This window comes from Alosa sapidissima, chromosome 8, assembly GCF_018492685.1.
Source record: "Alosa sapidissima isolate fAloSap1 chromosome 8, fAloSap1.pri, whole genome shotgun sequence".
In the NCBI taxonomy this organism is placed as follows: Eukaryota; Metazoa; Chordata; class Actinopteri; order Clupeiformes; family Clupeidae; genus Alosa; species Alosa sapidissima.
Genome location: NC_055964.1, coordinates 15,425,925 through 15,451,707, shown reverse-complemented (window position 1 = coordinate 15,451,707; position 25,783 = coordinate 15,425,925). Strand labels below are relative to the sequence as shown.

General features: G+C 44.6%; 1 protein-coding gene across 2 annotated transcripts in view; it reads right to left on the bottom strand.

Moving 5' to 3' along the window:
- zmat4a (zinc finger, matrin-type 4a) overlaps positions 1–25,783 on the bottom strand; it is a 76,076-nt gene that overhangs the window by 25,054 nt on the left and 25,239 nt on the right. For both annotated transcript variants that reach the window (XM_042102262.1, XM_042102263.1), the window contains 2 exons: positions 20,487–20,576; positions 8,035–8,191 (listed from right to left, as the gene is read on the bottom strand). In XM_042102262.1, coding sequence (XP_041958196.1) covers positions 8,035–8,191; positions 20,487–20,576 — 247 coding nt within the window. The remainder of the gene's footprint in view (positions 1–8,034; positions 8,192–20,486; positions 20,577–25,783) is intronic.

Here is a 25,783-nt window from a genome sequence, read left to right as displayed (position 1 = left end):
AGTACAGGAAATTAACGTGCATTTAGCTTTTTCTCTGAGAAGCTTTTTTCCCCCGAAAGATAATTAGCGGGTCTTCGCCTCGTTTTACATTTAAATGTGTGTTTTGTGCACTTTGCATTTCGAATGCGACAAGACTCTCCCTTCACATAATGTGTGGTTTTATGACTTTGTGGAGAACAGACAAGGCTTATGTTATGCCTAGTCCATTTTTGTAAAAGCCAGAGAGAGGCAGAGCAGTGAGGAATGAGAAAAAGGTAGAGGGGAAAGAGGCGAGAGAGAGAGAAAGAGACAGAAAGAAAGAGAGAGAGAGAAAGTGGTTGCACTGTGTTTCTGGCTGATGTCAGGCTCGAACAGAAGGCTCTCCCCGAGAGACAGACGGGTCAGTGGCTGCACTCCACCGGCCCACTAATGTTCGTTATGCAGAAATCAATAACAGCAGCCTGGGGATGCCTCAGATTCATCTTCATGACAGGCCGCATTAGAAGCCAATGGAGGGCCACTCGCTGCACAGTGAGACACTAGACTGCACCGACGCTCTAAATGGAACTGGTTAGGTGGCCCATGGTAGCTTGATTTGTATGATAGGGAAGAGACACTATCAAGATTATCACAGCTTGACTAGTGTTTAACACTGGAAAAGGTGTTGGGTTGAGCTTTCATTGTTGAACTACAGTATAAATCCACCGGTTTAATCATTTTTGCTTCCCAAACAATAAGTCTGGTTCTGCGGAGATAAAATGACATTTTGGATGGCATCTCTGCTGCAGATCACATTTAATGCAGGATTAATTTCAATCCCCGTCTTGAAACCTTGCCATAAAAAGTCTGCTCCCCTCTAATACCCCGTAAAGTTTGGACAAATGGACTTTGGGGTTCCTGGTGTCTGTCAGGTGTCAGAAGGATGGATGGGCCTCCGTCGAGTCCTCCTCTGGGCCCTGCCTCCCCGAGTCGTGAACCACTGGATACAGATGGCACCGCTAATGGCCAAATCTGTCAGTGGCAGGAAGTAAAGCGTCGGGAATGAGCAGAAAACATGATGCAATGTTATTCCGTAGAGAAGGTAACACTGAGCTATGCCCATGTCAGATCAGGGGCCAATTTGGCACAGGTGTAACAGTCCCGACTTCAAAATTAAAAAGTTCTACCACATATTTGTTCCACTTCCGACTATTCACTAAACCAGCTGAATGCCAGGTAGAGCAGCTAATTGGTGAAATACATGGTAGGTGCCTGAAAACAACCAATACATGGTAGGTGCCTGAAGCCAGACTTTTACAACTCTGCTGTTTGGCACTCTGTTCCAAAACTCCTCATTAGCTGGTATAATCCATAAAGTGTAATACCTGTCCTCACTAGCTGGTATAATCCATAAAGTGTAATACCTGCCCTTGCCAGCAAACCCAGACACGTTGTGTGCAGTATTTTTTCAATAACCTGTGGAATGTGCATCAGTAGGAATTACCCAGACGATATCCATTAATGTGGCAATGGCGCTGGGTTTGTTCCAGTCTATCATGCATGTAATACACTCGGGGACAACAATTACCTGTTACATTATGTCTGACAGCATTCCATCTCAATACGGACTCCATTTCCAATTACCATAAATTGGGCTCATTACACTTTAAAACAGCATACAACCCATGCTAGGAGAAAACGAATCGCTTGTACCTGGACAAAGCTAACGGAAGGTGATGAATGTGCCCACTGCAGAGGAAGGCCAAAGGGCAGGGGGGACTGGCCGGGAAGTCCCGGTGATTGTAATGACATGCGACGGCAGTGGCGGAGAGTCGTGCGAGTCACCCGGCAGAGCTGCAGTCAAGACCAACCCCCCCTCAAGGTCCATCTAATTACGCCACATGAGTCCATAGCCCCCACAGATGTGCGTGTGAGACAGAGCTCTCATGGTAAGGAGGATGACCTCGTGTCACACACATGGAGCATAGGATGAGGCATAGGATGGGAGGGGTGGGGGGTGGGGGCAGAGAGCATTGGCATGGATGTGTGTACGCGCCACTTTTCCATACAAACAGACATACAAAAACATACATACATACATACACATGAAACACACACACACACACACACTGACATGCACACATGAGCACAGAAGTAAAATGCACAGTACATTCCTACATCCACATGTGAGCACATGGGATGTAGGAATGTACATGGGATTCTGCGAAAACATAAATGCACACACACACACACACACACACACACACACACACACACACTGATTCTGAGTGTGCAGCTATCCAACAGTGGTCTCAGACGTCAAGGTCTTCCACTTGGCTGCCCTCACTCTCCCTGTGCCTTTCATAATCCTTTGTGGCTGGTTCCACCACTGAACGCGCAGCTCCAGTGCGGGCTTTCAGCTCTTCTTTTTGGGTCAATTACCACTGGAGGGAGGCTGGCGCTGGATGCTGATGTGTGTTGAAAGGGTGACACAGCATGCCTTGTGCATAGGTTCACTCTGATAGCATAACCTTGCAGCAAATGCTGGAAAGAGAGAGAGAGCACTAGAGATTCAGCCTTTACGCAGGCGCAGACACCTTAAAACCCTCCTATTGTGTTGGGATTTGAGGTGCATCGCTAATGTGTGGCGTGACACTGGCTGACCCAATTCACCTGAAATTTCAAAGTGGCTGTGAACAATGAAATCAATTGAAATAAAGGTACATTTATGTTAAATGGTCATGTTTTTTTTGTAGATTTAGAATTGATTTTTAATGACGCTAGGCAGTTTTCATGCTTTGACATATTTTATGGATATTTATTATTCATTTTACAGGGGATGCTGATCAGGAGTAGTGTTGGATATGGGATGTTGAGATGAGCACTAGTGTGGTGTTCAAACAGCAGGGCTGCAATTGGTTGTTTAGTTAGGTAAAATGGTGTTTTACAGCTTTTTTTCAAACTAGGTGTAAGGCATAATAAATCCGATTAAAAACATAAAAAAAAGATCAAACAGGCAACAATAGCAGCCCTGAAATCAACATCAAGTACCAAACAAACAGATAGTCATCTACTGTTGAGGAGCTATTTGTCCAGCCTCACTTTAGCACTTACTATGGACGGCACTCATAAATTCACTACCACACAAGCACACACTGAATAACAGAGTGAATCTAACATATCTAAAATAAGGTTCTCTGTCATGGTGCTTCTCCTCTGCTCTTTTGAGTCTCCCATGAAATTAACTAAGGCTAAGGTCACACCATGGGGCAGCCGTGGCCTACTGGTTAGCGCTTTGGACTTGTAACCGGAGGGTTGCCGGTTCGAACCCCGACCAGTAGGCACGGCTGAAGTGCCCTTGGGCAAGGCACCTAACCCCTCACTGCTCCCCGAGCGCCGGTGTTGTTGTGTTGTTGCAGGCAGCTCACTGCGCGGGGATTAGTGTGTGCTTCACCTCACTGTGTGTTCACTGTGTGCTGAGTGTGTTTCACTAATTCCCGGATTGGGATAAATGCAGAGACCAAATTTCCCTCACGGGATCAAAAGAGTATATATACTTATACTTACTTAATGCTCCGTTCAGATTTTTTGCTTAAAGAGGAAATCCGGCGATTTTTCACATAGAGCTCCGTTTCTCAAGGTCACTGAGTACTGTCGGTACGGAACAAAACAAAAATATTCAGTTGTACCTACAGTAGCACGAGTTGCTACAGTCAGCAGCTAAAACAGCCAAACAGTGCCAAACTCTGGGGGCATGAACATGGGGGCTCAGGAACATGCCCCTAGAGTATAGCGCTGATTTCCTCTTTAATCCGATCACATTGATTTGATTAACTGTGGCCAGCAGACTCCTACCCCAATGTGGACTGGTGACAGTCCTGAACTGACCCGCATGCACAAAACAACAAACAACAAAAGACAAACACACACACAGCACACAGCTGACTGACTAACTCTTGGGCTCTCTTCCATTTCCATCAAGTGATGCTATAACCCAGGTCAGAGAGTGTGCTCCCAACTTTTTTGGTGCTCCAGGGATCAGCTCCACCCCCAAAAAACCACCCCCACACAATCTCACACATTTCCCTTGCCCAATCAGGGAACAAGTTACCCAATTACAGGGAGTGACAATGTGCGTGTGAGGGTGTTTCAGTGTTTGTGTGTGTAGGAGAAAAGTAGTCAATTGAAATGTTACGCAAGGGTCAGGTGGGTTGGGGAAAAGGAGGGACTACCTTTTCACAGAGACCTATTGGTATTGTGGATATGTATGGTCTAATACTGCTCTGTGAATGAATTATGTGAATATACTGTGGTCTGAAGTGTGGATTGAATATTAGATTATATACCCAAAATGAAAAAAATATTGTATGCATTTTCAATGATGTGTATATTTGTGTCTGTATTGTTTATGTACATGTACATGTACATGGTGCAATATTCTATATTTATTCAATTGATAGTATTTAAGTGAATTGTGAAGTGAAGTGATTGTGAAGTGATTGTATAATGGATCCTGCAACCTAACTGTAATCACGTGGGAAATAGAATTTTAAAAGGGCAGCTGTGTAACACTTGTTTGTCTGAGGAAGGACTGTAAGGGCGTGAAACATCACTGTAAATAAAATAAAAAAACTTTAATGGAGCTCTCCGGCGTGCGGATCTCCATTTTTCTTTGAGCTTTATGCTTCATGCCTTCTGTATATTTCCCCAACACTAAATCAAAAGCTTTGTCACTCACAAGTTGTATCACTTCAGAGAACCACAGCATCACTGATGCACCGTAGCCTGTGCCTTGACCGCTGAAGAATACTGTCAGCCCAGTCTTCAACAGTGAAATCTTACAACTGATGCCTACAGGCAAAAGCTCTTCAAACTGTGGTTTATGGCAACGCTGAAGTTTACAGCGTTTCAGGGACACACTGTTTTAATGCTAATTCTGAGTTTAATTGTTTCCCATATGCTGGATGACAAAATGGGTCATTGCTTCTAATTAAGCTCCCATATATTGGTAGATTAATTTCATTAGGGGAGTTGATCATAACGCTATGAGTCAGAGTTGCAAAACACCCTGAAAGTTTGGAAAGAGATCACATTATCTGTTTGTTTTCTAGTTGGAAAACTGGTCTTGTCAGGCCTTTTCTGTGGTGAGACATATGCTACAGTAGGCTATTTGTAGGTAGTGGGTAGATGTATGTCACTGTCAATGTAGTTGCTTTTAATAACATTGGTTCGACCATTTGTAATACCATTTGTTAATAACATTGGTTTGACAACTAGTAATTCTATGATTTTGATTTCAAGTGCTGAATGAAAAACCTTGAGGACCACTGAGATGTTTCCCAGTAATAATAAAGACTATTTGTATGAGGACCGCACACCATCACAATCACATGTGTGATATCGCCAGAGAGGCCCACCTTGTTGTTTGGAAGGTAAACCAATCTTCTGCTCCACCAGGTGCAGAGTTGTGAGGTGGTGGTGTAAAAGTTGGATGGGCTCGGTCTGGCAGCTCTTGCCATGCATGGCTGCCAAGGTGGGCATAAGGCTGGTGCGCTTGGCATGAATTCTGTGTGTAGAGAGGTATGCCACTGCCATTTGAGCATTTAGACACTTTTTTAAACTGCCGGTGCCCTTCCAAAAGTTCCGAAGTGCTATGTGTAGTCTGGGAACCCTTTACAGGGTTTTATATTTAAGGGAGTCACTGTCGATATGGAGCATGGACATGGAAAGAGACTGGAGCAATTGTATTGTGATATGTTTTAGTAAAAATCTGTACGTGTGGGATTTATGCTGGCAGCAGCGGAGTAAGCAGAACTGCCCATAAATCAAACACTTTAGAAGTCAGTGGGGAGACACAATATATGGTGCTTTTGTCTGAGATACGCATTCTGCAGAGCAACTTTCCTCTCTGTTTTCCGCTAATTTATTTGTGTGAGTTCCAATAAAAAGAAACCAGTTGGGACATCAATCTCAGCCTTTTCAAGCACAGCCAAGTTGTTTGAGCTGCTTCGCTTTTCTTTTTGATCGTTACCGAAGCAACAACCTTGAAGTTCCTTTAAGTTTTACCTGCTGGCATGCTAGAAAATCTATCAGGCCAAATGACTCTCAGGTTAGGACTTCCAGAAAACAGCGTTTTTATTATGAAAGCTGAGCGTGTAAGACACACACAGCACCCAGCCAAGTTTTTATAGCTTCCTCAAAGAATGACTTCACAGTGCTGACAAAGCACATTGCACTGTGTGCTACTCTTAATACTCCCATAAAGCTGTACATTATGCTGGCTTTATACAATCTGCATTTACAGAGACGGATCTTTGGAGTAAAGAGGTAGACACACATAAACACAGAGCCAGACAGCCAGACACACACATAGACACACACAGACACAGACAGACAGACAGACAGACAGACAGCCAGACACACACACACACACACACACACACACACAGGCACACACACACACACACCCACGCACGCACGCACGCACGCACGCACACACACACACATTCAGAAACAAGCATGAACTGGTATAAACACTACTAACTACACATCCAATCTCATCAACTGTTACGCTAGTTTTCGGAGCAACTCTTTGAATCTCTACACAAGACTCAGTGCATAACTAACGAAGAGCCCCAAAAAAAAGGCTGCTGGGAGCTTGTTTATCATAATGGTGACAACTGCGGGCACAACACCTGCAAAGGCCTCCTCTCCCGTGGAGGAGAGAGCCACAGCTCGCCTGGGTCCCAGGTGTTGAATTAGGGAGCGATCCAATTCTCCCGACTCCACTGTGCGGCGACGGTGGTGGCGGCAGTCTCAGCCTCAGCCTCCTACTCCCCTCTTGGCTGGTGTTCATTATTCTCCCCACCACCAATTTGTAAACAGATATAAGAGGAGCAGCTGCCACACATTACTTCCTAGAAGGGCTGCTCGTCTTTCTCTCTCGCTCCAGCCGGAGGTGCGGGGAGTTGTAATTAAATCTACACGTCACATGTGTAGAACGCACCGCGTGTCAGCACGGCTCAGCTTGCCTGTCCACACACATGTGTGTGTGCACATGCGTACGTGCGGCGGCAGCGGTGGATGCCGCAGTATGTGTGAGCGAGGCGGGCCGGGCACTACGAAATGGCCTACGTCTGCGGACACCTGGTGGTTTGCCTCTCTGCCATCCACCCCCTTTTTTTTTCCTGCTGGGTGCTTCGATTCGTTCCAGGACGGTAAGAAAAATAAGCGCCAGATGTTCTCCTCAGTCACGCCGCACGGTAAGCCCCCGTGCAGTCCCCGTAGATATAGCTTGTCACAAAGGCCGCGGCAACGCGATCCATTTTTATGGTGCTGCTGTCAGCGGCGCAGCGGAAGACGCTGTGTGACATGGCAGAGCCATCAAACCGCCGTTCGCTCATTGTTGGCTTACTGACGTTAACAATGCGAAAAATGCCACACATCCACACACCAAGGATGTTGGATTTGAAATAGAAACGGGGAAATAAAAAAAGTAAATCGCCAGCAGGTAAAGCACATTTGTTGGGCATAACGGGAAGAACTGAGGCATACAGCAGCACATGTGGGGGAGAAGTGATTTGCTCGGTCGGAGAACTGAGAAGTGAGCATGAAACAAGCCCAGTTAAAATACCTGCTGAGGGGACACAGATCCTTCACTCACAGGGACTGTGTGATGAATAGAAAGTTTATGGAAATAATGGGTAAAACGAGAGCAAAAACAGCTGTTTAGAAGAAAGCCAAACACACTGAGGCCCTAAACTACACATTAAAGAGTCCTTAGTTACCTAATTAACTCATTCATCAGCATCCTTTGCATATCAATTGAGATTACTACATGACAGAGACTCTGTAGTCTTGGTCAATAAACATACTGTGCCGTTTCAAGCCCTGAGTAACTCCAAGGGCATAGGCCCCTTCTTACCAGAACTCTAGCTGAGGGCTCACCAATCTTCTGAAAAGCACTCTCCTCTTCCCAGCATTGCCAACCGTCCTCTTACCACAACCCTCCTAATAGTCCTGCGCTCAGTTAAAAGCCCAGTGGTGGTTAAAAGCCCAATACGAGTGGCCCCTTACCTTTGGCTGTGATGGCAGGTTGTTCCCCCAGTAGCAGTTTTAGTCTCTTGGCGTGGATCTTTCCCTGGTAATGGGACTGTGCTACTACGGCCGAGGTGAAGGACATGTTGCACAGAGTGCAACACTTGTTCTTGTCAACGTCGCCCTCCTCACTTCCCTGGAAAAGAAAGAGAGAGAGAGGGAAAGAAAGAAAGAGGGGGAGAAAGAAATGGGTCAAATTGGACTCTTAGTGAGCTCCTGGTGTTAACATACACATACAGACAGGCTCAGGATGGACAATGCAACGTTAGGTAGAGGTCTACTGTGCCTTGTCTTTCAGGAATGAAAAACACTTGAGATTTGAGGGACAAACTTGAAAGAAGCGAAGGGGCTTATCACATTTTCCCATCATGCACTGGCACTGTTTCTCTCTCCGTCGCTCGAGGTCAGACACTTCACGGCACTTAAGGGCAGATGCACTGTGAGCGCATCAGCAGGTCCATTTGCTGCAGTTCCAGACGACGGGAGCAATTGACTGTGCTTGTGGAGATTTCTCATTTGGCTTCCCGGTGGGATGCAAATGGAGTCAATTCGGCAGTTACAGGGGCGCGGTCTTAAAAGTGAGCAATCTCCGGCCGAGCACGCGGGGGCTCCACCCTGGGCCTCCATCTGTGCTGACGTTTCAGGTATGCCATTGTGTAGCACGCTGAATTAGAACTGCCACAGAAACAGAGAGAGAGAGAGAGAGAGAGAGAGAGAGAGAGAGAGAGAGAGAGAGAGAGAGATGTGCTCGGGGACTTCAGAGATGGATGCGTCCAGGGCTCCAGGGCAACACTGGCGCTGCCAAGGCATGATGGTGCCAACCCTCCAAGCCACAGACACTGCTTAGCAGGGAAATGCACAATGCACAGGCCAGCACCAGTGAAGGTTGTTCTGCAGCCACGGCTGACTTTAAAACAATTTGCCGCATCGCCTCGCTAGTGTCTCGAATCCTTTGACCGACTGCTCACAAGCCGTTTCATCTCGAACATGCTTCTCATTGAATCAGGCACAGCAGCTTTTAGCACTAATCAGAATGGGTTACCCAAAAAACAAAAACATACCAGAACATGATCAAAAGCAACAGCCACAGCATTGCACGATTTATGGCTTTTATGAATTAAACAACAGACTTGTTTGCATGCATCTTTCCCTTGCCTCTCTCTGTTTCTTTCTTTCTCTCTTCATTGAGACACAGCAGTGCCTTGCAGAGCCGTGTCAGAGGAGCAGATATGACACATGTGCTTTGACAAGGGGGCTGTGCTTCCAGGCACTGTCACACAGAGCAAGCAGCACAAAAACAAATCTCCTCCCATGTGGCAAGGAGGCAACATAACCCCTCCCCCCTCCCCCTCCCCCCACCACTACACTCTCCACTCCCACTATCACAACTCCTCACTCTAAAAGGAAGAACTGATGGCATACTCAATGTAGTGGCACGGGCGCCTGCCTGCATCACTCACAGATGCAGGGTGGGGTGGGGGAGTGGGAGCTCCACGTAGGTGAGGCCAGTAGTGTGTGTGTGTGTGTGTGTGTGTGTGTGTGTGTGGGGGGGGGGGGTGGGAGCTCCACGTAGGTGAGGCCAGTAGTGTGTGTGTGTGTGTGTGTGTGTGGGGGGGGGGGGGGGGGGTAGGTATCAGAACCTGCAGCCCGTGCACCCGGTGTTAGCACTTCACGCTATGAGAGAGAGAGTGATAGCTGAAGCTGAATCTAGGCTGCTGCCTGCTGTTGCACAGTGAGTCACTCACCGACACACACACACACACACACACACACACACAGGTTCCCTCCCCATGACCTTGTCCTGTCCTTCAAAGCCTACAGACACCACACACACACACAGACCCAGCTTTGCTATGCCTTTACCTATCGGCACTCCGCAATGCGCTGACAACACACACACACACACACACACGCACTATACCTCCCTGCTCTTTGAAGTCATCTGTCAAGACTGAATTAATGAAGCGTCGAAAAGGTTTTGAAATTGTGTAATTATGGCAAAGTGAGACGGAGAGAGAGACTAAGTGGGTGAGCTCTAACGTTAAAAGAAAAACCACGGGATTCGTGCATCTGCGTTGATGTTAATTAATGGCGGTGGAATGGGGGTAAATAACTGTTGAATATCCGCTGTGGGGACAGTGTTTAATTACTGCGTCAGGTTGCCTCTGACTGTTCAGATGATATAAAGGAACATTGTGATGTACATTCAAGCCTCCCTAGTGGGATTTTTTCTAATTTATTTCCATATATAGTAAGAATAAAAAACAGATGTCTCAGTCTTTATGCTTTATTTGTGTTTCTTGCAGTTGATGCATACTCTGAGTTTTTAATATGTTCGATCCTTTTTTAGCCTGGAGATTGAATTTAATGAAGTGAAGCCAAAGTTTACAAGAGAAACATTGCTTGAATATTGCTCTTATTTCTCAAATGGCAAAAAGCCATTTGTCTACTTCAGATGAAATCTGGAACTCTTTTTCCAAGGCCAGAAAAACCCCTGACTCATCTAGAACAGATCTAGCATTTTCCCTCGCATCACCATATTTCAGCAGACATATATGACTCAGTTGCCGTAATCTCGTAGCAACAGAGAAAAATAATCACCGTTGTCTGCCGCCAGAATGTACGGCTGCACAGCATTTTATAAATGTGCTACGCGACGGTTCCATAGAAAACCCTTCCACGCTCTCATTCATTTGAAACACAATAAAAAAATCCTCCTTATTTTGATTTGTAAAAAGGAAACCCAGTTGTGCTGCCAAACACACAGACTCATGCAGTCATCTCTACATGTTTGAAGACATCAGTGCACAATATTTTCATACTGTACATATACAGTTGGGAGTTCATCTCTTTTATGTGCATGTGCATGTGTGTGTGTGTGTGTGTGTGTGTGTGTGTGTGTGTGCATGCTGTGCCTTGCCATATTACTTGGAATTTACTAAGCTTTCACTTTATCAAGTAAACAGTGCTCATCATCGCCTCTAATGTAATTTGCGGTGCCCACAACAGAATGTAGTTGAATAAGGTCAACCAATGACAACATTAGAAGGAATCAAAAGTTTAGCGATAATGAAATAATGAAATATATGGTAATAAGATGTCGACAAACAGCAAGATAATGCAGGGAAATAATTGTTCTACACTAGGCCTACTACTGAAACTATTTGTGAAGCTATAGGCTATGACAAATGCAATAGCAGGCATATGTAGGTGGATGCCATGATATGAAGTGAAGGCAACACATTAAAAAGGTGACCAAAAGTTAAAATTGCTTTTGACATGGTTCAAACAAGCAGAATTGCTGCTCTGAATACTGGTTCTGTTTTATTTTTGATGCATTTAATGGCAATCTGGATTCTGGACTTGCTTTTAAAAGGTGGATTTTTTTTTCCAGCGCAAAACAGACATGTGCTGTTTTCATGCATATGCCGGAATACCTAATCAGTCACTCTCAACACTTCTCCTCCTACGTTTCTGTATGATACTCCCACTTTCCCTTCCCATAAATGCATATGTATGAGTAAGAAGAGCACAGCTCGCCTTACAGGCAAAATGCCTTTTCACTCACATGCGGTCTGTTCGTACTGTACGTACGTTGCCATGTTTTAAGGCACAAATAGAGCATGATGAAGGCATTTGTCTACTTCGGCTGAAATCTGGAACTCTTTTTCCAAGGCCAGAAAAACTCCTGACTCATCTAGAACAGATCAAGCATTTTCCCTCGCATCACCATATTTCAGCAGACATGACTCAGTTGCCGTAATCTCAAAGCAACAGAGAAACAGGTGCTATTCTCTTAGTAGCTCAGCTCCTTAGTCTCTTAGTTTACTTAACCCAACACTCTCCAATCCCACCCCCACCCCACCCCACCCTCTCTAGTGCACTTGGTTCCTGGAGTTCCTCTGCCTGTGAGGCTGCTGCCAGCAGTGATATGATAGTGGGGATAATGCCCCCAGCCACAGCAGGGGCCCAGCTCTGGCTGCTCCTCACGTCTGACCCAAGAACTAGGACAGCCCAGCAGAGTGCAGCGCAGGGGCCTAACCAGGCAGAATATAATGAAATAATAACAACGGTAAATATATATTTAAAGAGGCGTTCCAGATATAGCCTGGAACACAGAGGTCCATTGCTACGGTGGGGAAAGGGCCTTTGCAGGGCAGGAACTAGTCAACAGCAACAGCACAGAGGAGATCATCATCACTGCCGAGGCTCCCGTTGTGAAGGAGCAGACGTTCATTAGGAGACAGAGAAGGGCTGCATGCAATGAGACCTAAGCCACCGTACATTGAGCTTGCTGCAGGAGAGCAGATGGGCGGATTTTCTAGAGAGCATTCTAGAGCTACTGCAGGAAACCCCCAAAGTAATGGTGCTCATCATCTACACTTCAGTTCGTAACATTCTCTCAGTTAATGTTTCCCTGCTTGGAGGATCTGGGAAAAAAGTGGAATGAACTTTTGTACACTGGAGCGATATACAGTAATCTTGCAGAAAAAGACTACAACATTGTACATTTATTGAAAATGTATGAAGTGAACTTACTAACTCGAGGACTGATGTGAAGATCATCTTCCTGCTCTTAAAGGTGCAATATGTATGTTGCTGTTTCTGTTGTGCACTGTGATAAGGACACAATATGACAAATTAAAGAAGAACCAGAATAGTTGTCTTTTCTGAAAAGTTTTACAACCACAACTGTACAGTTGTTATGCAAGTGCTCTCCTCAGACTGGTCTGAAAACTATTCTGTGAAAGTGATGATGATAGTAGTAGTTAATATGCCATGTAATGTTAAGATTCATAGCATAATTATCCATGATTCATTAAGCATGTATGCTCACCCTGTATATACCGCTAATGATGATGGTTATATCCTTTATGGCAATGGTAATGGGAGTTCTGCAATAAGAATATCTGACTATGTATTTCTAGAGATGAATATACAAAAAATATTGAATGAATGAATAAATAAAACTGAAATAACAGACATGCACACAAAAAGACAGCAATGTCTTCCATTTCTCTCGGACACATGCTTAATAAAGCTGCGGGTTGGTGCTCTGTTGGGAGGTACAGTCGAAGGGTCCCCGCTGCGTTGTGGGGCTGCAGCACTCAGCCATGAAAAAGATGGCTTGGCGAGAAATGAGAACATTCAGCTCTGCTCCGCCCCTGTAATACAGAGCTCGAAGCATGAAGAGCCCCAGAGCCTATGTGCACTTCTTAATAGGTGACAAGGCATCCCATAATCTCCTTCTCACCTTTAGAGGCTGTGAATTGGGACTGCGCCGCTCCCTTTTCAAAAGCACTCTGGGTATTCTGCAATGAGCAGAAGTGAGGCAACATCTATTTCAATGCAGGGGCTGAGGTGGAAATACAACAGGCTCCACGTTTAAGGTTTGAGCACAAACAGGATTGGCTCTTCCCTCCAGTGCTTATGCCTCTCCCTGGCTTTGGTTGAATTCATAAATCCTTTCCCCAAAGGAAAACCATGTGCTAACAGGTAAACCCTTTAGGTCATGCTTATTGACCCACCGCACCAATGAGTTGGCCTCAGTAATGACCACATACCATTATGTAGTGGTGTAATAGTACACGCTGACTTTATTGTGGCCATAATTTCTGAGAAGCCATTAGATCGTAACAATTATAGCCATAACTTACAAGTAGTCCTTAACAGCTCTTTAAATGAGAACATATTACTTAATGGGTCATGGGAGTTCATTGTCAAATATGTGAGGCTGGTATATTGAAGCATCATCATGTGCCTATGGCAACAGACCCAAACAATCCTGCCCTGTGTGAAGAGAGGCTAGGCTATCGGAAAGATTCGTGCAGAACTCTCTTTTGTAGAGCAGTCAAATTCCATTCTGCCCAAAGCACCGCTATCATTCACTGCAAGGCACTGCTCTTCCATGTCCCTTGTATGTGGGTGCGAAATCAATCTGGCTGTGGTTTAATTGTGGTGTCCATTGATTGTAGGTGCACAGGACCTGTCTGCTTGCCGTGTTCTACTGAAGGAAGATTAAAGGGAGCCGAGACACCGAACAGCGGCTCAATCAGGGCTGGACATTATACAGCTCGTTCACATCAGCATGATGGCCTTGTATATGTGCCCCTAGGTGGCAATGTTAAAGGAAAAATATTATGGCACTTTCTCTCTTTTTCTATACATACACCATGCCTATTTGATTTGTTATGAGCTAAAGAGCAATGTTGTTAATCATTTTCATCCTTTAATTAACTTACCAGACTCCCATGCTGGGGTCTCTCATGTACTTTTTTTAAGACAACAATTAAGTTGTATCTTTCAAGCACTCGGGAGGATGAAAAAAGACATACACCGTCACTTAGATAAAAAGGATAAATCTACAAAAAAGGGGGGAAAAGCGATTTTATGCCTCACAGCTCCCAAAGTAGCTGACAGAGAGAATCAGAGGGCCCCTTGTCTGCGCAATCAGCCCATTGCGATAACCATCTGATTAGCAGTGCAGAATGGCCTCATGGGAGCAGAGGACAGCAATGAAGCTGTAATTTACTGCTGATGTCTGATGCACAACAGATAACAGGCAAAAGCACCAAAAAATCCCGGAGATTGCGGTGCCCGGGACGAGGATGCGGGTGTGTGCGCGGAAATGGCCACAGAGAGGGAAAACTGATGCCCATTAGGGAGACTCACTTGACATGTCAGAGAAAATATGATGTTGTTCCATAAAAATGCAAGACAACTGATTGGGAGTAATCTCATCCAGGCTGACAGAAGACTGATGCGATGCTGAACAAAAGGCTGAGAGTGGCTATCCTCTCTTAGGCTGCAGATAACATCCTACAGCTTCACACTGAGGACGAAGAGAAAGACTCTACTCTGTTTACCTACTGAACTACTGGGTGACGTTCTGGGTCAGCTCACTGTATTCTCCGCGTTGATTGGCTTTCAAAAGGCAAAAGTTTTGTATTAGACATTTTCCCCTCTGAGGGCAAAGCCTTTGTTTACTCCAGATCCTTTTCACAGCCTGCTGTTTGACAGGTTTGAAACCAACTCGAAAGACAAAGACTTCATTCCTGACTCCGAGTGGAATGCTCCGGCAACAATAAGCAGCACAGGTGCAGAGAGGTGGTCCGCAGAGACACGGCATCGCTGCTGCAGTGTTTGCACAGATGGAACAGTGAACTGACGCTCTCTCTTTCTGACTACACACTCTCAACAGCATTCAAAAGTGAAGGGAGCGGAACACGAACGTCGGAAGCAGGCGACAATGAATGCCAAGGACATTTGCCCAAACCTCAAAACAGCCCTTGGTTACACAGGATGGACAGGGCTCAACGGATATCCGTGTGGCGTGCGCCGTGGCAACGTTCCACGTTGCCATGCCGGCCGCAGAGACAGATTAGCCCGTCACAGCTGTCAGTTTGCATCGGCTCAGCTGGGGCCCCTGACACAGGCACGCCATGTCCTACCCTAAAAGCCCCCTCAGACCTCCACTTGTATTTTTAGACGCCGGCACCTTGAGGCCACGATCCTGGCTGGTGTGCGTCCCCTTTGCTTGACCGGGAGCGAGCCACACGCTCCATGCGCACACACACACTCTCTCTCTCTCTGTTTCTTTCTCTCTCTCTCTCTCTGTTTCTTTCTCTCTCTCTCTCTCTCTCTCTTTCCGAGGACCCAAAATGTCTGCCCATGCATCACCGGCACAATATGACAGTGCAGAGAGGCGAAGACATAAAAAAAAGAATATTGATGGCCCAAGCTGCTCGCATATAAAATGGCTTAAAGCGTTATTAGAGAGGGGGATGTATGATAGGAGATTTGGATGGTGGCAAGGCAATCCATCACTCACCAGCATTAAGATATACAGACCTGGCCAATATGCCAGGAACTTAAACAAGCTTAATGAGAAGTCAACTTGGGATGTAATAGTATCCACACAGCTCCTCTGTGTACGTCCACCCGCCTCTAAATCCACAGAAGCTCACAAAGTAGAAATCCTCTAGAGCCAACTGTATGGATTTATGAACTAACATGGCTTTGAAGAGCAGGAGGTGGAACTAAGGTGATTTCAGCTGGGTCCTCTAGCTTGTTGGAGCAAAAAAAAAAAAAAAAACATGGCAAAGTTTTCTGACTAGCCAAACCTTGAATTATCCAGCTTCTGTGACAGAATGATGCCAGGCATTACAGGAAAGTGAGCATGTAGACGAATGCATCCAGGAGACTGAGTAGCTACACGGGTCTCAAGGATGTTTTAGTTTCAGAGAGTGAGCGAGGGACATTCTTGCTATTGAGAGCAGGGCCGGTTTCCCCACCAGATTTAAATCCTCACCAGATTTTTGATTTAAACACGGCTAACGTTAATTACCAACATGTTGGACAGAGGGACACATATTTAATCAGCACCAAAATGTCCCCAGCTACGAATTGTGTCCACCTCAATGGTTTCAGTATTAAATTACCAGTAAGGGATGCACATTTCTGAAGAGTTCTTAGGGGGGCATGTACCTATTAGCTAGCAATGCAGATGGCAGATTTGAGCTAAACAGATGGCCAAGACCACACTGTCACAATGTACAGTTACACACGTCTTTATTACCAGAAAGGAGGATGTATCGACACAGTCAGAACAAAAACAGCAGTACATAAATTATAAATGACATGATTAGTAATGATGATACAGCTAATGTGAACTCACAGCTAATCTATTTCAGATTTTATTTCAGCAGAAAGTCATTCAGTTCTGAAGTTAACACTGTTTTCACTGAGTAGACTTCTGAAAAGGTATGAATAAGCAAGACATTTTGATTAAACTGGTCTTTGTTACTGAATCAATAGAGCTGGGCGACACCAGCAATCACTCAGCTTGACTATCCACACACATTCAGTTACTCAATGCCACCACCATCACACTATTTACATTTTATTGTGGGACTCTACAATTAAGAGCAGCACTAAATAACGATTCCCTGCTATAAAAGTGCTCAACTGAACTTTTACAAGCGGCCATAACGGCAAAACACTTGTCTTGTTCGCGACACTGACAGATAGTCAGGTCCACCTCCCGTGACATTGGGAGTGAGAGGCAGGCTGACTGGTGCGGACTGACCGTCTGCCGCAGTCCTTCATCGCGGTTGCTGTCTCATCCCTGATGATTGCACACACACAGAGAGAGAGAGTGAGGCTTTAGAAAACAACAGCTGCTCTGAGCTACTGGAATATTGCTCATGCTGCAGAGTCAGTCACTGCAGCGGTGGTGATCAAACATACTCTAATGTGCTGGGTGGGGTGAACATATTCGGAGTGTTAGGTAGTAGGTAAACAATAGCTGAGCCAATGAAAAAAAACAGAGGTAAAATCAAAGAATTTCAACTTTTTCTTTAATTGCTGGTGATAGCTTCTTCTTTAATTGCTGGTGTTAGCTAAGGGAAGGGAGTGCGTCTCAACTTAGTGTCTCAGTAAAATGATTGAGATGAGCACCATGACATGCAAACACATGGGCACAGTCAAATCTGCACGCTGAGACACCCACGATGGCAACATTCCCAATGAGGGACTCACACAACAGTGTCTTTGCTGAGCACCTTGTGTCAGGACATCTGAAAAGCTAACATAGCAGAAACAGAGCTGATGCCCACACACATGTTGCTCAAGAGTTTTTATTTATATAGCTGCTAATTTAGGCCTGTCAGTCACAGAACCTGGAACCTCATATTAATTGCATTATTGCTGGTTACACATCACAAAATATAATCATAATATGGTATGTGGGATGTGTAAATAAACTGTCCACACATAGCACATGACACAAACCTGTTTGATCATTGCTGTTAATTAGAGAAATGATAGCTTCAGCGAAAGTTCTACTAGGAAGACTCGTAGTGTAGCTTACTCCTCCCATGCTTACACGGAGCCAATCTTAGCGTTGCCTACTTTCGGAAAGCCCTGCAATCTGATCATTCACTCATTCAATCAGCGCTAGCCTATAGGAAATCAGTGGGCTCTTTAAATATGTACCACCTAACACTACTTCAGCTTCTCAGTACGCTGACTTTGACGTCCCCTCCACCTCCCCTCCAGCCACCTCTGCCAGCAGTCCACGTCCATCGGGCACGGTCTGCCTACCACATCATCTTCCTTCAGCCACCGCCACCAGTTGGTCCCCGTCTAGTCGTGGGGGGTAGGCTCCCCGCCCCTGCCTTCATCCATCGGCAGGAGACGAGATCCGCTCATCGCTGGACGGATCCGAGACGGGGCCTACGCCAAAGACTGTTACCTATTCAGGACTCTATCATGCTTGCATCCAAGCCGTTCCTTTACTAATTAAATTGTTAACTGATTCTATTCTGTCTACTGAGTCTTTCTGGTAGAATGTAGAATTACCCGAAAGTGCTGCCTATAATTACAGGAGAAAGACATAATTATCTCTCCTTTGCAGTGTACTTTGCTCTAAGACCGATAGCATAAGACTCCTGATCTATACACAAGTTTACTATGACCCATGAGGCCTGGCATCAAAAGTGGGTGTGACTCCCACTTCAAAGTGAACAAACGGGGCGTGTTTGGGGGGCTTTTTTAAGTTTAAGTTCTTCAAATTTAATCTTTTTGATTCGTCGTCTTTTGGGATGCGATGGAAACTTTACCATCGTTGGTAGGAACACTCCAATTTAGTTTTAGGCTTATGTTCAAAACATTCACATTCAAGCCACTGAATTAGTTTAGTCCAGTTATACATACAACCACAGACAGCGCATGTTGTCCCTAAGCTCCGTAACGACATGTCTCATAAAGGTTTGCGACTTTACACAGTACACTACATAATAGCCTGAAAAATATTGCTAATTGCTAATTAGCACACAAAATATCTACTAGGTATATATACTACTTCCGCCGCTGTTTTACCCACCTTATTTTTTGGTGCCCACCGGAAAAGGTGGATACTAAAGGTGCCCAGCTACCTGACAACTTGCAGCTGGAAATAACCGCAAGAAGCTCCCATCAGGCTCGAAATAGCTCAAATTAATTGTATACGGCCATCAGGATGATGGATACAACCCCCCCACCACCCCTTTTTCCCCCCGCTGCCTTTCCAGTGCTCAGAAGGCGCCTTAGTGAAGCATCACTACCTGTGTCCAATCAGACCTGTAACCCTATCTTATCTCCGGACATGGGTGCCTGTCACATCCGCAGGTGATGAATGCTAATCACAGACCTGGAGAGCGAAGGAGCAGGGTTCACCGGCAGGCTGAACGAGAGGAACTCTCTCTCTCTCTCTCTCTCTCTCTCTCTCTCAGTGTGTATCTTGCCGTGTTGCTTTTAGGCAGGGCTCTCTCGGGGTGCAGGAGGACTGCTGGTGACTGATAGGCGGTGGAATAATTATGTCGGGGGCCCATCGGACGCGTCTCGGGTTTACACAACCTGACACGGCGCTGTCTCAATCACCCGCACATTATTACAGCACCCTGTGGCACTGACATAAACTCTATGAAGACGCAACTGTTCAGTTGATGGAGAGAGCAGGGAGGAAGAAATAGAAATGATACCAAGCGCGTGATGGTGTGTGGGTTTTAAACCCCCTTGCACAAGATGAAGACAAAAAAAAAAAGGTCAACTGCTACACGGCGCCCTCGCTGTAAATCACCAATGATGTCTGGCTTTGATTACCAACAAGCAATTAGTGGAGATTTTGCCTCCTACAGTGGGTTTTTTGTAGATCTATTTATGAACACTGTGACAGAAATGAAGCATCTGCTCGAACGGCAGGATGGCGAGGACCAGAGCTGGGTAGGCAGGCACGCAGTGAAGGCATTGACAGTTTCCAACAAAAGGCCCCAGAAAAGAATGCTTCAGTGAGTCACTCTCATACATCTTAGCGTTCCAAAAACCCCCGCTATTGAGCTGTGGCGTGCAGGCGTTAACACACACACACACACACACACACACACACACCATCACCAGCATCACTCAAGGACAGCCGCACGTTATTGCCGTTTCTTGTCAGCAAGCTGACGGGAGGGGATAATTGAAGCTGTCAATTTTTTTGTTGTACTTCAACGGCACATTTGTCCGTACCTCTGTCTCTCTGTCTGTCTGTCTGTCTGTCTGTCTTTCTCTCACTCTCTCTGTCTCACACTCTCTGACTTGATGAACATCCACAGTGACATCCTAGTGCTCTGGGTTCAGTCTTGCCAATAAATGGAGCACTATTTAACAGTTTGCATTGCCAAGACAGAAGCGAGTAGGGTCAAGAAAATCAATAGCTGGAGAGTCCAATAAGACCAAAGGTTTCCAAGATCGGCTATACACAACGGGCTATGCAATTTTTAACAGCTTGGGTGATTGTGATGAAGTATAAATGTGTAAGGAGGCAAGGAGGCATTGTGTTCTATACAATATGCTTTTCTCGTGATGAATAATTCAGAAACAAAGCAATACAAATATTGTGTACTCACATTGTCTGTTCTGAGCTTCTTAGCTGGGCAACCTCCATCCACAGGGTGTAACATGTAATACAGGCGGACTTTATTTGCATGCTTTCGGCTCTGAAAAGACAAACACAGAAAACGACTTAAACAAAATAAAGATATTTCATCTAGAAAGAAGACATGATATATCAATCATCGCATCATTTCATGTCATATTCTGTTAAGTTTCTCCTTGAAATTGAGAATTTGTTAACAAACTGTGAGATGGACAAATGATCAAATAATAGTCTATTTTACTTTATTAATGAAACATCTAATGCAAAATTGGTCCCTTTATCAGTTTCATGATGCTAAAAGTTACTATACAGTGTATACTTATATTATGCTAAAAGGCTAACATCAGTGACACCAGTGAAAAAAATGTTGTCATGGCCTTCCATGATAACACCTCAAACTAAATGATGGGCTAGTAGATCTCAAGATCAGTAGATTGTCTACTGTTTCAAAAACTTGATTGATATTTCATGGGAAAAAAATGGGACTGGGATTTTCTAAAAAGTTCATTAAAAATACCACTTCACAAACACTAAATGATTTGTTGATTGATCTGTTTGCTATTCATCTGTTTCCAATGAATCTGCTTCTTAAGCTCAAAAACACTTTGCTAAACTAATGAAACACACAATGAACAAACTAATGAACACAGAAGTGGCTGATCCCTGACAAACACACCTCTGGTGCTTGGCCCTTAACTAGCACTGCTGGTGTTGTAGAGTGCAGGAAGCACATCACAAAGCCATTGATTCCTCTGCTTTGACAGGAGGGGCACTCTCAGAGCAAGAGAGAATTGATTCCCTGTTCAGTTTATCTCAAATCATGGCATTTGACAGTGGGTGTGCAGGATTGTGTTTCCTGATGAAAAGGGAGAAAAGGGGGAATTTGAAAAAAAGAGAAAGTAGTAGAGGAGAGAAAGAGAGAGAGAGAAGAGAGAGCAAAGAGATGGAGCACTGAAAGAAAGATTGTTTTCTTTCCACATCTCTGTAGACCATGATGGTGGCATTTGGATACTTTTAGTGGAACAGTGGGAATTTGCCAACTGAAATGACAAATGCACAAGTGTTGTCAGATTAAACGGGGAGGTTGTTTCTGTCAGATTAAACGGGAAGTTGTTTCTCTTGGGAACCCATTTTTGAGGCTGTGTCACCGAGCTCTCAGGTCTGTAAAGTGAAAAATACAGAGCAAACGTCCACTAGCCACCAGTAGCATTGAAGCTACAGAAATGGATAATCCAACCAGAAGGAAGGGCCTTCTTTTAAAGACTGTTTACCCCATGCGCTCAACCACTTTTGACAGTTCTCGGTAATTAAAGCTCCACTATTGAATTTGAAGTACCATACACAATACAGATGGGCAGACAAAGAGATACCAAATGCACTGTAAAAACAAAACAAAAAACAAAACTCTACTACAGTATAAAGTTTTTTATGTCAAGATCCGGCTAGCCAAATATGATGGTACAGTGCTAAATGAGGCTTTCAGTGACGGGTATTTTTGGCATTGGCCTAACTAGGCCCTCTGAGGTAACGGACTGGGCCCCTGGCAATGTGAATGTGATCATATGAAACCGCTAATGGTGCATTCAACTGTAGCACGTCTGAACAGGGTGCTCTTTTATATGCTGAACATCGGCCCACTGAAATCGACCTGATGGCTTTACAACAGCGCATAAGGCAGACCTGTATAAAACAGTCAAGAGTCAACCCAGGTGTGGGTCTAGGAGCATTCCAGGTTAACACCTACACTCTGAGGAGTGAAATTCTGGCGGGGACCTGGGGGACACTTTTGAGAGGAGGAGATTTCTGTATAAAAGGCAGTCCTGACAGGGATGTCATCAGCAACGATACATTCCACAGGGTAGAGCCAATGGAGCCAGAAATGCCACAGGGTAGAGATGGTCCCTCGTTGGGCAAGAAAAGTGATTTTCATTGGAGTGTGTGTGTGTGTGTGTGTGTGTGTGTGTGTGTGTGTGTGTGTGTGTGTCTACTGCTGCTAGGAGATTAGATCCAGAGACCTTAGTGGTCAGTTTTTGACAGAAATGACACTAAATGATAGCCTCGGCATGAGGGCTCCGATTGAGGCTAAATGGCAGCCAGCGTGGCATGAGAGCGAAGGATCGGAAATTCAGGAAAAATCCATTACCGGCACGCCAACCAATCGGCCGGAGAGTAATGGCCCCTTTGGCAGCTCTCGCAAGGTCAAAAAGATATCCCCAATCGGCCAACTCTATCTCCACACTCTGCAAACGTAACATAGCACTCTCCATTTCAAAGGGAGGAGGACTCTTGTATGTACTGTACTTGTGTGCGTCCATTGAGGTGAGGTCCTCAACATGGGGTGAACGTTCAGAAACTACGCCATCCCCGACCCCTCACGGGACTTGAGAGGTCTGATGTCACTTATTATGTCAAGCTTGTTCTGCCCCGAGGAGAGGTCATCGAAAGTGTCAGGGCAAAAGGCTAGCCGTCACATCGGGGGATGCGAGGACTGCTACTTACAGCGGATTTGGCTTCACACCTCACTGTTTCTGTTAAGAGTGTGATATTCCGTAATGTGGGAATGAAAGAGCAAATTTCTGCTTTGATCTCACCAACACGCAGGGGCTAGGCAGTGGCAACTTCAAAGCCGAGCTGAAGCCAAAATAAAGACTAAATGTCTCATTACAATGTCACAAAAACAGGGCACTTACATGCAGATACTTATTCAGACTGCTTCTCTTTGATGTATCACAGTCCATTTCTATGCTTTTTTTTGCCAATCATTCAACATGCAACAGCCCATAATGGCACAGCGAAAAAATACTGTGTACAAGTGCAAAGGACATCACATTTGCTAAAGTAACCCTGGAACATTAAATTTAGATTTTCTATAGGTTTTAGGTCTGTTTAATCGGATCGCTCTTGGGCAATCAGAGAGACTAGTCCTGAATCCAAATGTGATTTGTCTTGATTGCATGCTCTGGATCACTGATGCTTACAGGTTAACCTCAATATACTGTATAGAGGCGAACCTGTAACCGCTACAGTAGACCAGGCTTTTCCCAGGAATTTCACAATATATGGCTGCGATCACTCATCACCTTAGCAATGATGACGTCTCTGTCCTGCTGTCAAGCGTGACCATAGCAAGACTGTATATTGACTTCCATCACAAGACAATATTGACTTCCATCACAAGACTTTTCTGCAGAGGTGGTGAGTCAAGTGATAATAAGCTCTGCCTGGGTTTCATCAAACACAGCACTCAAGGCTAAGCCCTGAGAATTCAATTAGTGTCTTACAAAACAAGAGAATCTCCATCCCCACGTCAGAGTTTTTACAATACACCACCTAGAAAGTCAGGAAGTCAATTACTATGTAGCTCTATAAGGAACGACCTCTATTTTAGTCTCTAACACAAATACATGATCAATATAACACAATAAGATGGCTGTACTTCCAGAAGATCCTCACATCCTTCCCGATCTAAAGAGTGGCCACCAGACCAGAGAAAGGATAAAGCTTCTTGGTCAAATGTGGTCACTCTGCTACTGGGTTTGGCTGCATAGTGAAGGTCAAAAGCTTCCTGCTTCATTCAATGCTATGAAAGTGTTTCAACACTGCTGGCCATATCTGTACTTCAGACAAGATCTGGAGGTCTATGGAGAGAGTCTTGGACTACATGGTTAAGATGAACGTTGAATTATGGGACCTGAACTGCACAGCCTTTCTAAATTGTGTTTATGCAGTTGAAATACCTCAGATGACTTCAAGAGGCATCTCATGGACATCAATTACACATAATGAAATGTTTGAATGTTCATGGAAATAAAGTATTTACATTGTAAACTTCAACACATTTTGATTGAGACATTGTGGATATTGAATGTAGATTGAAAGCCAAAAATATTCTCTGCAGCCACTTACATAATGGTTTTACATTAAAGCACAGTAGTGATCCACAGTGGATCTGACATGTATAATGATGGTGATCAAATTGCTGAAGTACTGACACACACATATTTCTCATCTCCTTATAGGTAATGGTGAAACAAAAAACACTCAATCTTATCACTAGCTATACAGAGCGCGGCAATAAAACCTGGCTCATATACTGTACATTGATTCATTATCCTGAGTACAGACACACACATATACTGTGCTTTTCATATCCTGCCACAGGTTTTAAAAGATAAGGCTACCCAGGCAGCAAACTGTCCCCATTGCTGCTTCAGTGAGCCACGGGATGCTATGGCATTAGAATGCAGGCTATTATAAGCAAGGCACTAATTGGTGTGACATGGGCCGAGTGCTTTCACGCTGTGAATTCTTTGGAAGTGCCACGGTCATAAAGCATAGTCCTTTTAATAACACTAAAATGTCAACAGAAAAGGCCAAGAAAGAATATCTTGTCTAAACCCACTGTTCAAAACAAATGTATACAGAGGGCCATGAACAACAACATTAGAAGTATATTGTTGGAAATATCACGCACATGTAAGGTAGGGCGGATTCAGCAAACATTACACTTTTATATGCAGTTAGTTGTAGTTTGATTACATGACTAAGGTAATGTGAGGCTAATAATGAGAACCAATCTAACTATCTACAGTAGGTATGGCTATGAGAAGAAGATGAGCAGTGTTTTACAGTAACAAGTAAGATAACAAAAGAATATACATTCCATCTGTTCTGGGGAATTGAATGTAAACATACTGAAGACTTCAGTCAACTTTTCAGTATGCTTGTCCTGACTAGACAACAAATAACATATCCAATTTATCCGGAGGTGCACACTGAATACACAATACATGAATTATCAATGGAGTTAACGACTAACAACATCGTTTGAAAACAAAACACATCCTAATATTTTGACAGCCTTCATTTTAAAAGGCACCTAAGAGTAAAGTAAACATGTTATGATAAATACATGTCACAGCCTTAATTTGATGAAAGCACAGAGGGCTGTGCCTCACTGCCAGTTGTTGTTCTCCTGTTCTTCTAGGGTATTGTCAATTGCAATTTAACACATGGCTACACCGCCTTTTTTACATTAAGTATCTCCAGAATGCTTGAAAAGGACAGGTTGCACTGTGTCATGCACAAAACAGAGGCTGGTGGGAAATTTAGGAATGATTTAATTTGTTTGACAAGTAGAATCTGGGCGGAGAGAGGATGGTGTGATTAGTAATGGCACAGAGCAGGGGGAACGAGACTGGAGGAGTGACAGGAGACTGACAAGGAGTGATACGTCACCCTCCTGGAGCCAAGATGGCTGCCATGATG